We start from the raw sequence: 14334 nt of genomic DNA, 5'->3' as shown, positions 1-14334 counted from the left end.
GTAAAGTCCTCTCTCGACAAACAAAGACCAAGCTCTCTAAGTCACTCATTATTCCCGTTTTGCTGTATGGTGTGGAGGTATGAACAATTACATCATCGGATGAGTTAACCTTAGAAGTGTTCAAGAGAAATGCGTTTCGGAAGATTTGTGGTCTTTTGCACATTGGCAATAGCGAATATCGTAGACGATGGAACGATGGGCTATACGAGATATACTGCCGCATTGACATAGTTCAGCGAATCAATAGAAAAAGCTATCTTCAAAAAACGGAGAAATTATGCTTTACGTAATATTCAGTCTCTAGAATGAAAAAATTAGTTTAGCCAACAGAGTGTAACAGTGTAATTATAGATTTTAGATTTTCTGTCCGCAGTACCAATTATGCTATAAATGTGATAATAGATTAGATAATATTCTTATAAGAATCCATCAGCCTCTCTTTCGGAATAAGTAAGAGAATTCCCATTCTGTCCGACATTGCTGAGGCTTAGACCACAAATAAATGTAGGGATAGCCAAAAGATTTATTGCATTGTGTATTTTTGTAACCTTTCTTTACACCATAAAATATTTTATCTTTGCGAAATTATTGGAATCATTAAAATATTATGGTTATTTTGTGGATATTGTTTTAGTTAGTCAATAAGTAAACAAAAATAGTATAAATAACTCAAAGCCCTACTACTAACATCCCACTAATACTATAAACCATCACTACCCTCATTCCCATATTCACCAACCTCACTTTATAACCGCAAGCAACTACTCAGTGTGGCACCAACCACCATCACCACCACAACTGCAACCATCGACACCGCATCACCGTTCACCGATCACCGATTGTGAGCTACATTTGTATCAATCACTAACTAACACCAGCACAACCACCGTCACCGATGTGTGATTGCACAGATGTGTAAGACTGCCGGTTGTTGATGGCTTGATGTCAGTGGGGAATGCGGCAGCCAGTGGAGTCGCCCAACCATCACATTTGTATCTGCATCAAAATATTGCTATAAAAGCAAGAAACAAAAACAAAAAGAAAAAAAAATGTTTGCAACTTTTAATTTAATTCGTTTTCATTTTGGAACGTAATTCACCTTAAAATATTAATTTTTGTGCAATACGAAGAGTTTTGAACGATTTATGTGGTTATTAATGATTTTTTGTGATTTTGTATTTTGCGCTCACTCAAAAACGACACCCCTATTTTTGTTGTTGTTTTGAAATATTGGTGAATTTCCCGTTTTTGAATCGGTTTCGTTCCGCTTACTTTCACTTGCAGATCGACAATGATATTTTGCTACGGCGTTCCTCATCATTGCGGCAAGGCTTACCCAGTGTTGGTGTTAGTCATGGCCGACGAAAATCCTCGTTAGAGGAGATCGGCATTAGCCATTTTACGACGCTAATGCAAGCAACGAATCACACGAATCCCATTAAAATTGCACTCAACGGCAGTATAGGACTGGAGGTCAGTGTGCTTATGTATAAACATTAGGGTGGCACTTAAATGTTGGGCTAAACTTTTGCCAATATTTTTTTTCCAAACTTCACAAAACTAAATGCATAAAAATAACCAAGCGAGTTGAGCTTAAAAAACTGCGCCTTTTAATTTTTTAAGCACCACCCTAATAAAAGCAAAAAATAAACACACACTATCATATTTATTATACCGCCTTAATAGTCCACACCTAACTCTTTGTACTTTCAATATCAGGTCACACCACCCGAAGAACCAACACCCATACTAGGTGTACCCTGCATAGTGGCCGGTGGTCCCGGCGGTGGTATTAATCCCTCGGCGTTAGGTGGTGCCACGCTTTGCGGCGGCTCATCACTGGCCATCAATACTGCCGATTTGGGCGCATCACCCACATCGAGTAACAACAATTCACCGCTACAAGTGCCACAACAGGATTCACAACAATCCGGACCAATGCAATCACCGCAACATTTACAAGGGACAATTGTATGATACAACCTTATGTGGGGTCGCAGACTCCGCTCGTCGATATCGAAGAAAAATAAATGGATATAATATAAGTAGAAATCGGAGCGGTGCTAAGACGTCTAAACGTCAACACGACGTGACGATCGCGATGACGTCACAATGCCACGAGTGTCGGCTATCGTTACTGCAGCGGAGTCCAAAGCAAAAGACGAGTAGTTAGGCGAACACAGCTTACACACCGAAGCACGTACGTAGTTAACTGCAGCAGAGATAGCAACAAAGTAGTTTCGCACATCATGTACATATGTATAGATTATTAATTGTAGCGTAAGTGGGAAAACGCTTAATATTGCCGAATCGGACGTCAGGTGGTCGTATGCAAATGCGTTAAACGTGCAACGATTTCAAAATATATAGTATATGTATGTATATCTAATCACTTAGCTTAAGTTTCGTTTGTAGTGATCAGCTGATCAGCTGTAAATAATGTGACTCGTTCAATTGTAGTACTAGGGTAAGCCTAAAGTTATTTCATTATAAATATGTATTACATGCATTGTGAATGTACAATATTGAATATACATATATTCTTGAGTTTGTAGATAATTTTTAATTACCAATAATACCTATTTATTTATTAGGTAATAAAATTATAATTCTTTAGATAATTTTCTCGAAAATTTTGTTTAAAAAATATATTTTGATTTATTTTGAAAAATATTTATTTTTTTGCTTTGTAAGATCTGTAGTTGATTATTTATTTATCTATCTAAATTTGGGGTGTCCTAACCAAAATTCGGTACCCACTTACCTTCACCAGTAGCGGATCCAAAATTTTCTTCGCGCGGGGGTGCTATAAAAGAATATTGCTCATCGAGGTTAAGATGTTAAAACATCCGACTACAGGCAAGCATTTCCAATACGCTCTCTAAGGCTTAAACGTTGTAAAGAAATTCATAATAACTTTTTGTCAGTCATTTATTATTCCGAATTATCACACTCTGATTTGTGGACCTGTTTGATACCTAAAAACCTCGTGGATCCACTGCTGGTACGCACCTAACCCTCACGAGCGTAGAGAAGAGTGGCTTATGGCGCCGTCCTGTTGGAAACACATATTGTCCAAGTCCATATCATTCAATTCAGGGAGCGGTAGTTATTCCCATTCATAGTAACGTGCCGGTCTTGATCATCATGGAAGAAGTACGGCCCAATGACGTCGTCAACCCACAAACCGCACCAAACACTAATTTTTTCGGTATGCAATGACGACTCATGGAATACGTGTGGGCTGCTGCCTGACCTATAACGCATATTTTGCTTGTTGACGAAGGCATTAAGCCAGAATTGAGCCTTCTCGTTGAAGATGATTTTTCGATGAAAATGCGGATCATTTTCAGCTTGTTACTCAGCCCAATTAACGAACATACGACGATTCCGATGGTCAAATGGCTTCAGTACTTGCATCAATTTAATCTTGTAAAGATGTAGGCTAAGAGCTTTTCGCTAAACTCACCACAACGACGTCACAGACGCTTGAGAACGACGTGTGAGAGACTGATTTGGGTCTTCCTCAATTGAAGCGCTAGCGGCAGCAATATTTTTGACACTACGCGCACTTCTTTGTCATTGCGTCAGTCTCTAATTATTACCGAATCCTCAGTCTTGGAATTTGGAGCATGTTTGACAGACAAACCCTCTATGGATCCGTCCCTGGTGTACACCTAATCCTCACGGGCGTAGAGTAGACATTAGTAAACTAATATTCGTTTTCAAAAATTAACTTGTAATACAACTTCCATACAAAGGAACCACTTTTCAAGTCCACAACTTGCGCTTACTTCTTCAAACGGCCAGCTACTTAGATATATATTCTGGAACGGCAACAGTCTATATTTTAGTTAGCCCGCAACACAACAAGGCGATAACTGAGTGCACACATACGAAAATTTAGTCTGAATTCGCATGGGCCAAAGAGCCCAAAAGGGCAAAAAATTATGTAAGCGTGCTCCAGCACTAGGCAGAGAATTTTATTTTTAATCACGTTTTTGGAACTATAGTTGAAGTTGATGTTTCTCACAATAGTAACACCTCCATCCAGTGGCGGATCCACAATGTTCTAGGTCTCAAAAACCACTCGTTTTAGCTGCCTGAACCCCACAATTGGAGAAATTTCATTCCTATACAGAGGAATTTATCAACTAACATCAAAATTAAAAATATTTTGGAAGGCAAAGTCCTCCAGCAATAACTCATAGATCCGCTACTGCCTCCATCCATATACAAGTATAAGAGCTATGAAGAATATCCTATATATGTACCACTGGAAGCAGTTAACAACCACAACCGCTCTACACTCTTATAGAAGATGGCACCTTCTCTATTTAGTTCTGCAACACGAATTATTTTCTCCAAGAGTAGATTGAATAAGTCGCACAAAAGGGAGTCGCCTTATCTAAAACCTCGTTTGGTATCGAACGGTTTGTAGAGGTCCTTCCCGATCTTTACGGAGCTTTTGGTATTGCTCAACAGTTAACAACCTTTAGTAGCACAGTAATTCGAATTCGCTTCTGAGACTGTAGTAGAATCATCATAGCACATTTTCCACTAGAAAACTACATAATTCTCCCAAAAACATAATTAAAATCTCTAACAGATACCAAAAGGAACCAAAATACGTCACATTATTTTCACAACCGTTAGACTATTTTCATACAAACTTTATTTATAATAAAAAATATGTGTTTATTTTTGAATGTTTATTTATTTATATAAAAATTTATAAAAAAAAATTATAGAAAATCACAAGGTTCTTAAAAAAAAAATAAAAAATCATTATAAAAACCATGTTATCAAATTGTACAAACAAATGGTGAAATAATAATAGCCAAAGCACAAAACAAACTATAATGTAAGTTACTAGAATGTAAGTAGAAAACATCCGATATAACTGTATTTATAATAATATCGGTAGCAATTAAGATATTTACTTTTCCGTTGCTTTATTTCCTGACACCACAAATTCGAATTGAATATAACTTTTCTATTAACGAAATTACGGCGCTAATAGACATAAGCCTTTCGTCGATTTCGGACCCTTTGGGATCATGCTGTCTAATCGCAAATGTAATGTGTTCTACTGACTTGTTAACAAGAACTATTAAGGGAGCGATAGAAACCGTTATTCTTTCTATAGTAATTAGCACATGATGGGCCAGTGGCCCAATATAGTAGCTGTAAGTCTGATATTGGTTCTATTCGTGTCATATTTGTGCCATTTCTGCTTTGCTGTCTTGCAGTTTGTTTAGGTTATTTGTTCAAAATGTATATAAAGTTCACTATTGATCTTTTCCAGCGAGCATGGTATTGACTCCGCCTGGGATTCGTCCACAGTGGCTCCTAGCTGGGTCAACTTGTCTGCAGTTTCGTTGCCGAAAATGTCCCTGTGCCCTGGAACCCAAAATATGGACAAGTGGAGTGAATCTAATAGTGATAATAGCCGTCTGGCAATCCATGATTAAGGTTGCTTTGCGTATTCTCCCGTAATTATTCAATAGAACTCCTTAGGCTTTCTCTATGTACACCTAGTACTTCCGCTTGGAAGATGCTACTTGTGCGGACAAAAAAAGAGATCATTGAAGTATACAATCGCTCCTGCTCTGCTGTCTGTAGTGGACACACGGTTTAGATAGAGGCAGTATTCTCCGTCCCTACAAAACCTCTTCTTCATCTACGTCTAGAAGGTATACTCACCAAAAGTAAATAGTCCCTTTTGGTGAGTATACCTTCTATCTATGTAACCTTTGGAGCTTATAGTCTGGTTTATTTACGTTTAGCTGGTTCAGTTTGGCGCCTTGGGCAATAGTTTCACTGCGAAAGCACAATAGTTTTTGTACCTCGCCAGTTCAGTAAGGAAAGCTCAGGAGTAGTGTTAATCAAAGTAATATTAGTTTAGGTCAGGTGCGTTTTCTGATTCAGGGTCGCATTTGGACAGTCCTATGTAGTCCTTTGTAAATTCTTAAATATAAAACAACTATATCGGAAACGCAACTTATAGCCAAAATACAAATTTGGTTAGGCATTTAATTTCTACTCCCATCAGCTCGGTTTGATATCTAAAAGTATGAGCTACCAAGTATTTAAGCCTTGATCTCACAAATGAGGCACAAGTAACAAGGAAGTGTTGAACTCATTCCATTTCGTCTTTTTCCATACAGCTTCTGCAACTGGCAAATAATTGAGATTTTGTGACGTGTGGTCTATTGTGCCCTCTGCTATATCATATATGATCACAAAGGTCAGCCACTCTGAATAATTCCAGGAGTTTGCAGGGCTCGACCGAGGTGATGTGATCCCTGTTCACGTAGAAAGATCCTAGGGAACGGAATTTGTCTCGGTGGAGGTCGATTATATCTCTAAACTTTACCAAGTTGTAACCACCCAGTAATAATTGGCGTGGCGCATTCCTGTTGCCTGTACACTGACAGACACCAAAGACTTCTGTTTCAAACATGATCGGAAAACATCCCATTAGTTGGATAGTTCGGTATGCGGTCCCGCGATGCTTGTTCCCATGCCTTCTGATATTTTTTGGAGCCTTCAGTGTTCAACTGGATAGTACTACCTCTCAGTCGTAGGTCGAGCATGGAACTGCGTTGCCTTCGATGCCCAAGCAACTGCTCCATAAGTGACAATAGGTCTTATGATCATGGTATACAGTGATCTGATGATACCTGAATTGCAGCCCCTGGATCTACCGGCTAGGTATCTGCAAATCATAAGGACCGTAGTGGCTCTGGACAGTTTAAACCACTTTTTAATTCCATGTGCATATTCCACCGTAAGATTGAGTCTAATATGAGGCCTAGGACCTCTTCCCTCCTGCCACTCCCTGCCACCAAGCGTTAGCGACCTCAAGAACGGAAGAGATCTTTACTTTGTAAAACGGACGACGGTAGTTTTTGACATCCGGTAAGGTTCGCTTTCTTACAGCGTGTACACCGATAGAGTTATAGCTTACTGAGCTTACTGTATCTCTTACGATCAAGGGCCAGGCCAAAAAGAGCGCAAGCATCGATGGTAGTTTAGCGCTGCCAAGCTCCCTCGAAGCCCAGCTATCCAGTTAAATGAGATCTTAATTGTTCCATCTAATTGACTCGTCTACTCATTGTATTCTGTTCGTTTTAACTCGTTAAACGACATTATTGTTTTCTTTCAACTATCTATGCAGATTACAAGTCGCATATTATATAATAACACTTTATAAAATTAAATAATGTCAATTTTCAATTTTAATTGAGATAATTAAAAAAAAGATATTTCTTAGTAAATTATTTTAGACACTTCTAAGTACATGGAAATGTATGTACAAGCACCAATAGTATATAATGTAGCATAATTGTAGCTAAATACCAAATAATTGGCGTCATGAAGATAGTTTTAGACAACTTAATAAAAAAAGTAGATCTATAAGACTGTACATATATACAAATATAGTAGATGAGTATTGAATGTGCAAGAATTAGGTACGTCTGTAGGTTATGCTAAGAGAGAATTGAAACATTTTAGTAAAACTGATAAACGCTTTGGTATACTATTAATGCTTTACAAGAATTGAGATTAGTGAATTAGGGACGATATAAACGGAGAATAAATTTGTAAAATGAAAACAAGCTGACACAAGGCGAAGAAGAGCTATTTATAAGTCTAGATCCAAAACTAACAAATTCTGAATTGTGTAAAATTTCATTTAAAAAAAGAAACTAAATCTATTACAAAAACTGTAAGTAAACTGCTAGAAACGAAACTTTAGAAAATGAATTTTATTAGGCATAAGTGAGGGTCGCGAGCTAAAACTATTGACTGCTGTGACAGTTCGAAGCTGAAGTTCGAAGCTGCAAAGTATCGCGTAATGAAGGTTAGGTATATGAGTACATGTATGTACATATGTAGTTGCTCCTATATTTATTCATAAGGCCTTACACGTTCTCAAACAAATTTTAAGTAAATTCACTAGACTTAAATGCATACGAGTATATTAGCCTTAGATTAACTTTATTAAAACAAATTAAGTATATGAGCACCCGTAAATAAATTAGCTATTAAGTTAAGACGTATTATATATTGTATATAATATTGTATTAGAATATTTAGCACTGTTGCATATGTATATATATAAAGTTGATAAGCGCAATTAGAATACGTGTTGGAGAAAAACTGTTGTTTTCAATAAGCAAAAAATTGTTAATTTGATCACTGACAAAGTCGAAATATAGCACTATGCAGGGAGAAATTTTCTGTTTGACTATATGAAGTGTTTTGCATAAATTTGCCAGCTCTCCTTTTAACTGCGAAAACAATTTATAATTTTTCCCAAAATTTAAGATAACACAGTTGAAATATTTTCAGCAAAATTAAGTTCAAAAAAATGTTTAAATTAATTAGAAGACACAAAATCATAAAAGGATGATAAATTTCGAGTGCCCTACTTTCTTAAAAAAAACACACTTTAATTGAGAATGTTTATTATCATTCGAAACCAGATTCTTTAATTAATTTTTTGAAGATTATCTCTTTCAAATGTTAGCCGTGCCTACGTCTCAGATCTTTCATCTTTTGGCAGTTACGTTCTCACCGGCTTAATTTTTGGAAATCCACAACCCACACCAAACCGCTGTTTTAAATAAGCATTAGCCAGGAATAGGCTTCATCGCTAAATAAAATTTGGCTCGAAAACGTTGAATCTTCTTGGAACTTTTCAAGAGCCAATAAAGCGAAGCAATGCTTCTGGGAAGGTCAATTGTTTTTCAAAATATTCTGCTTTAAAACCTATACACTTTTGCATTCGTTGTAACCAATTGTCGAAGTACTTTTGACACTCTGATTGAGGTATCTCCAAAACAAGGATTTTGAACGTATCAGCCGCCTCTTCAGTTGTCGCAAAACGTTGAACCGTTAAACTATTTTGTACGTACATCAATTGCTTCTGCAACAACTGATTTAGGACGACCTTCACGAAATCCCTCTTAGAGCGATCTACGACTACTATTGAATTCACCATACCAACGATGGACACTGGTCCTTCAAGGAGTTTCATTGTCAAAACTTGATTTAAGTTCATCTGTGCACAATTGAAGAGTTATTGTACGTCGAAAGTTGTAGAAAATAGTCGCTCGGAAATGTTCTCGTTTTAATTCGATATTTTGCTAGGCAAGAATATTTTAGGTTACTGTAATCAACACAAATAGCTCTCCTAAGCACTTGTATTTTAGTCTGTAGTACACATTGAAATGAATGATGAAATTTGCTGCCTGTCATCACTTTGTCCTCTAAACTTTTCGTCTTTATTTGCCGTGTCATGTTTTCTAAAGTTATTCGTGCTTCTTTGCATCGACGACGCTCAAAGAATGTTTGATTTTCTTCGTCTCGTCATGGTTCGTCGCCATAAATACACGTTGGACTTTTTGTTTATCCCATGTTGTAAAGTATTCTCGAAAATACTAGTAATCAGGAAGGAAGTATGTTATGTATTAGTTTCACCTCCCACTGTACCACATCTCTGCATCCTTCATAATTTTAGCAGTCTATCTGCCTTTGTACTGTCTTATCCACCGATCTTACCAGAGTTCAAACGCTTGTTCCCTCGACTGTTGTTTTGCGAACATGTATATATCCATTCCGTCCTGCTTCTATTTATAACCGTCGTCTTCTCTCCTTTCAGAGTTAAAAACGCTGTTTGTCACTTGCACTGGATTTGGCTGCACGCCGAGTTTTTTTTTAATATGGCAAAAGTTTTTTAACATACAAAGTATCGAATTGGGCTCTATTTTTCGACAGTTTTTCGTTGAAAAAATTAGGAAGATTTAAAAAAAAGAGCGTTCATAGCGCGATAGAGAATGACTAAAAGTGTTCTCTCCACATTGGAACTAGATATCTTCAAAACTCTTCCTTTGAGGGCGATAACCATTTTGAAAAACACCATTCTGGGAAAAACGCGTTTAAAGATTGGAGTTGTAGCGTTCCCCATTCTGTTGCCTTTCTACAAGAAACGTGGTAGCGAACGTAATACCTAGAATTTTGATTTCAAAATTTGAGAGAATATTTATTGAAGTGTATTCTATCCGACAATGCAACAAAAAGAAATCGATTTTTCGAAAACTTCACACTGAGACGATCCCTTAAAGTTTGGTCGTCGACAATAAAACGACTACAAATTATGAAATAAATTGAATTTTAAAAAATCTTTTTGAGAGATATTTTTTGAATACGCCAACTAATAAAGTATAGAAAAGAATTTCCATTTTTTCAAAACTATGCTAGTATACTCCTTTAGTCTGATAGCAATGGGACTATAATTAAATTATAGTATTAAAAAATACGTTTAATTAAAAGGTCCTCGGCCTACTATACTAAAACATATTTTTTTGGCACTGATAATAGAGACCATCCAACTTTTCAATACCATTTTGGTACTACGAGTTGTCCTTTGCTGGAAAATAGACTTCAGTTTCGACAATCACCTCTTCATTAGACAAAAATTTTTCCCCATATCTGAGCATTCTTTTGAGATCTGAGAACTGGAAATAGTCGCTGAGGAGCAGATCTGGAGAATACGGTGGATGTAGAAGAAATTCGAAGCCCGATTCAAGGATTTTTGCCATCGTTTCCACTGACTTGAGACACGGAGCTTTGTCTTGATATGAAATAGCATTTCTGTTTTCATCAAAAGCAGCCGTTTTTCGGCGATTTCGTCCTTCAAACGCTGCGATAATGCTTTGTAATAGTCGCTGTTGATGGCTCTTCCTTTTTCAAGGTAGTCTATAAAAATTATTCATTGCGCATCCCAAAATACAGAGAGTGTTGCCTTTTTCCACACTTTGGAGCGAGTTCATCATGTGCAGTTCACTCGGATGACTCTCGATTGGACTTCGGAGCGAAATGGTGCAGTCATGATTCATCCATTTTCAAACTCGGGCTTATTTTGCTTGGACATCTTCAAAGACTGCTTCGAATCATCAACTCGTCATTGTTTTTGTTCAAGTGTGAGCTCGAGCGGCACCCCCTTTCCAAAGAGTTTTCTTTACCCTAATATTTGTGAATGATGTGCACATTCAGTTGATATCTTTAGAGTGATTGCTATCTCAAACAACTTTCATTTATGGTCATCCAAAACTTGTGATGATGTTGATGCTTTCGTTTCTAGTAACCGCTTTTGGGCGTCCTTTGCGTTCACCGTCTTCGGTGCTCATTCAACAACGTCTTAATTTAGAATAACAATCCTTGATGGTTGATTTTTATGGGGTAGTGTCCGGAAACTCATAATCAGGTCAAGTTTTAGCTTCAACTGCATTTTTTCTCTTCAAAAAGTAATATTTTTTCAACACGCGAAGTTTCTTTTTTTCCATTTTTAAAATTCAAAAAGCGCTAAAATGATATAAAAGTAGAAAATAACAGATCAAAACCAAAAATATATTTCTTAGTTTAATTTTAGGATTTAAAGAAACTCATTTAAGTACCTTAGCACCAATTGGCGCTTTGGACGCCATTCGTTGTATGAACACGCCCATATTTTCCGCCATTTTTACTTTGCATTTTCATACAGCACATTAGGCCCTTACGCTTAACAAATTGTATAATGTAAAAAATAGCTGTTAAATAATGAATATAACATAAATTCATAAGCATATGAATAAACTAGTTAATTATATTTACTGTTATATTTAAATGAAACTAGAATATACTATATATCATAAAGCATCAAGAAGCAGGATGTAAGAAAACAAAATGAAAAAGTGCAATAAAATGTTGAAGTCATAAGTAACTGTAATTGTTGCCGCTGTAACTGTAACATTCTACATAGTTCATCTCAAGAAAAGCATAAACACAAAAAAAAAAACAAAAAGCAAAAACACAAACAAAAATACAAATACAAATACAAATAAGCAGTAACAACACGTTAAAGTTGTAAATCTACAAAATGCAATTGAAAACCAAATTTGAGAAAACTAAATTTTAATTGATAGCGATTAAAATGTAATTTGAAGTATACATACATGCATATATGAAAAAAAGAATTAAATTAAATAAAAATATTCATTGAAGTTTCCTACATGCGCGTGTATTTATTTATTCCTGTACGATTTCGTATCGATTGGGAAGGTTGAGCAAACTACTATTGATCTCTAGTTGATCCGAGTAACCAATTTTTGAAATACAATCTTAAAAAGCAGCAGTCTCGACTTCCGCTATATAATCACTTAAAACTTTAAACGCGTTTCTCTAAAAACTCTGTAGTTCTCGCGAGCTACTCAACTGATCTTAATGAGAATTTGAAATATAAATTACAAGGACTCGAATGTAGGATTTTTGAATTACAACTAAGTAAAAACAATAGCATCTAGAAATTATGACCAAAATTTGCATTTTTGTAAAGACAGCTATCAAAAATATAATTTTTACTTGTTTTATTTTCCTTTCGTCCAATACCCTGTTTATGGTCTTAATTAAAATACGTACTTTTTTTTTACTCTTGATGATCCTGCTAGAAGTTCTGCTGTCAATTCGGAGGCACATTTTCCTGACGGAAACGACGTCTTAATGGCGAGCTTGAAATATATTCTTTTGAAATTTTCACAAAATCTTTGAAGATTTCACCCCTTAAAAGAAGCTTCGGCTTGTATGGAGAAAGGTGAGATCGAAACATCAAAGCATTTCATTGTCTAGCATTTGCAAGACTCGCAACGTTACAATCGACCACAACACGTGTGGGATGGGATAGATACCGAGAGTTAAGAGGGGAAGCGAGACACATTTGCAGGCAAAAAAAGAGAGAGGCCGATATGCATGAGTTTGAAGAACTTGACATCCTGGTCAGCAGGGATTATGCTTGAAAATTGTACGAAAAGTTGCGGCGACTAACAGAAGGTTTCAAGACCGGAGTATACTCTTGTAGACTAATACCCGAATCATACTAAAATTATAAATAAAACACATGTGGGCCCGATAAAGATGGAGCAGACGTTCCATTGTCCAACCCTGAAGTAGTAGCACTGTAGCTTTAGACTTGGAAAATCAACAACTGACCAGATATTTACCATGTGCCATATCTTGGAAAAGACCCATGAAAAGAGAATCAACACTCACCACCTTTTCGTCGATTTCAAAGCTGTCTTTGATAGCACGAAAAGGAGCTGCCTTTATGCCGCGATGTCTTAATCCCTGCAAAACTAGTACGGCTGTTTAAACTGACGTTGAGTAATACCAGAAGCTCCGTCAAGATGGGCAAGGACTTTTCCGATGGAACGATGACCTGTACGAAATATACGACGACATCGGTATAGTACAGTCATTTAAATACAGTGGCTACGCTGGCTAGGTCATATCATCCGAATAAATAAAAAGTCTTTAGTAACGGGGGAAGCAGAGTAAAAGGAAGACCAGCTGGAGAAGATCTTTGCTACACTTGGAATCTCCAATTGGCGCCAAACATCGAAAAAAAGAAATACTCGCGCGCTTTTGTAAACTCAGCGGTGTCCAGTAAATAGGAAGAAGAGAAGTAGAAACAATCCAACAAATAATGATGTTCCGAAGAATGATTAGAAAAATAATACTCGTCACGAAGCATTTCTTATATCAAATACATAATACGTAAAACTTTTCATTCAACGGTTACGTTTTGCTATTTCTTCCTAGCCCCATTTTTTGACGTAAATGTTGAACAGGTTATGTAAAGAGGTCAACAGGATTGTCACCGGGACAGCTAAGAATGCCGGTCCGTTGTGGTGCTTAAACTAATATATAATAGAGACCCTCAGAAATCGACAAAGCTCTTTGAGCCTATCACAAATTTCTTATTGTCCCTAATGTCAGTTTCGGTTATGTCTTATAGTTCGCCGAAAGCTAGACAATGGAGAAGAAGTGTCTAGATTTTTCCATCTCACCTTCTTTCTTTCAAACGTTTGCGTTCCCCTGGATATTTAGCATTACAGCATGAATTTCTATTGAAAAATGTTCAGTAAGCAAGTAGTTCAATAGATCTCCTACGTTTTATTCTAGGTCAGTAGAGTCTCGCAATCGCACATTAAGAATACCGCTCTGCTATAGGACTGAATGCTGACCTCAATGAAAGAGAATGCTCTTAGTAGCGGTGCGTCTTCTGATTTTGTATTGCAGCTATATGCTATAATGATCCCGTTTGAAAGATATGTTCGTAGATCGTAGCTCTGCCTTATCCGTTATTCTATATAAAATTTCGAAAAAAGTTTTGCAAACAAAAACTTGATTTTGATCGGCCGCTCAACAAATAAAACAGTTTTCCAAACATGAACTTAAATTTCTTTAATAAGTTGGTTTAGCAGATATATTCTAGAGTGGAACGATATC

At 36.7% G+C, this 14334-nt stretch overlaps 1 protein-coding gene across 11 annotated transcripts in view; it reads left to right on the top strand.

The window, feature by feature from the left end:
• LOC120771486 (potassium channel subfamily T member 2) overlaps positions 1-2546 on the top strand; it is an 81774-nt gene extending 79228 nt beyond the window's left edge. For 9 of the 11 annotated variants that reach the window (XM_040099534.1, XM_040099533.1, XM_040099529.1 and 6 more), the window contains 2 exons: positions 1285-1473; positions 1687-2546. In XM_040099534.1, the coding sequence (XP_039955468.1) occupies positions 1285-1473; positions 1687-1977 (480 nt within the window). In that variant the 3' untranslated portion in view covers positions 1978-2546. The remainder of the gene's footprint in view (positions 1-1284; positions 1474-1686) is intronic. The other 2 variants (XM_040099535.1, XM_040099526.1) reach the window with 1 other exon arrangement.
• Positions 2547-14334: the final 11788 nt, after the last annotated feature.

This window comes from Bactrocera tryoni, chromosome 3, assembly GCF_016617805.1.
Source record: "Bactrocera tryoni isolate S06 chromosome 3, CSIRO_BtryS06_freeze2, whole genome shotgun sequence".
Taxonomy (NCBI): Eukaryota; Metazoa; Arthropoda; class Insecta; order Diptera; family Tephritidae; genus Bactrocera; species Bactrocera tryoni.
Note: the sequence above shows the minus strand (reverse complement) of the source record. Positions and strands in the feature narration are given on the sequence as shown.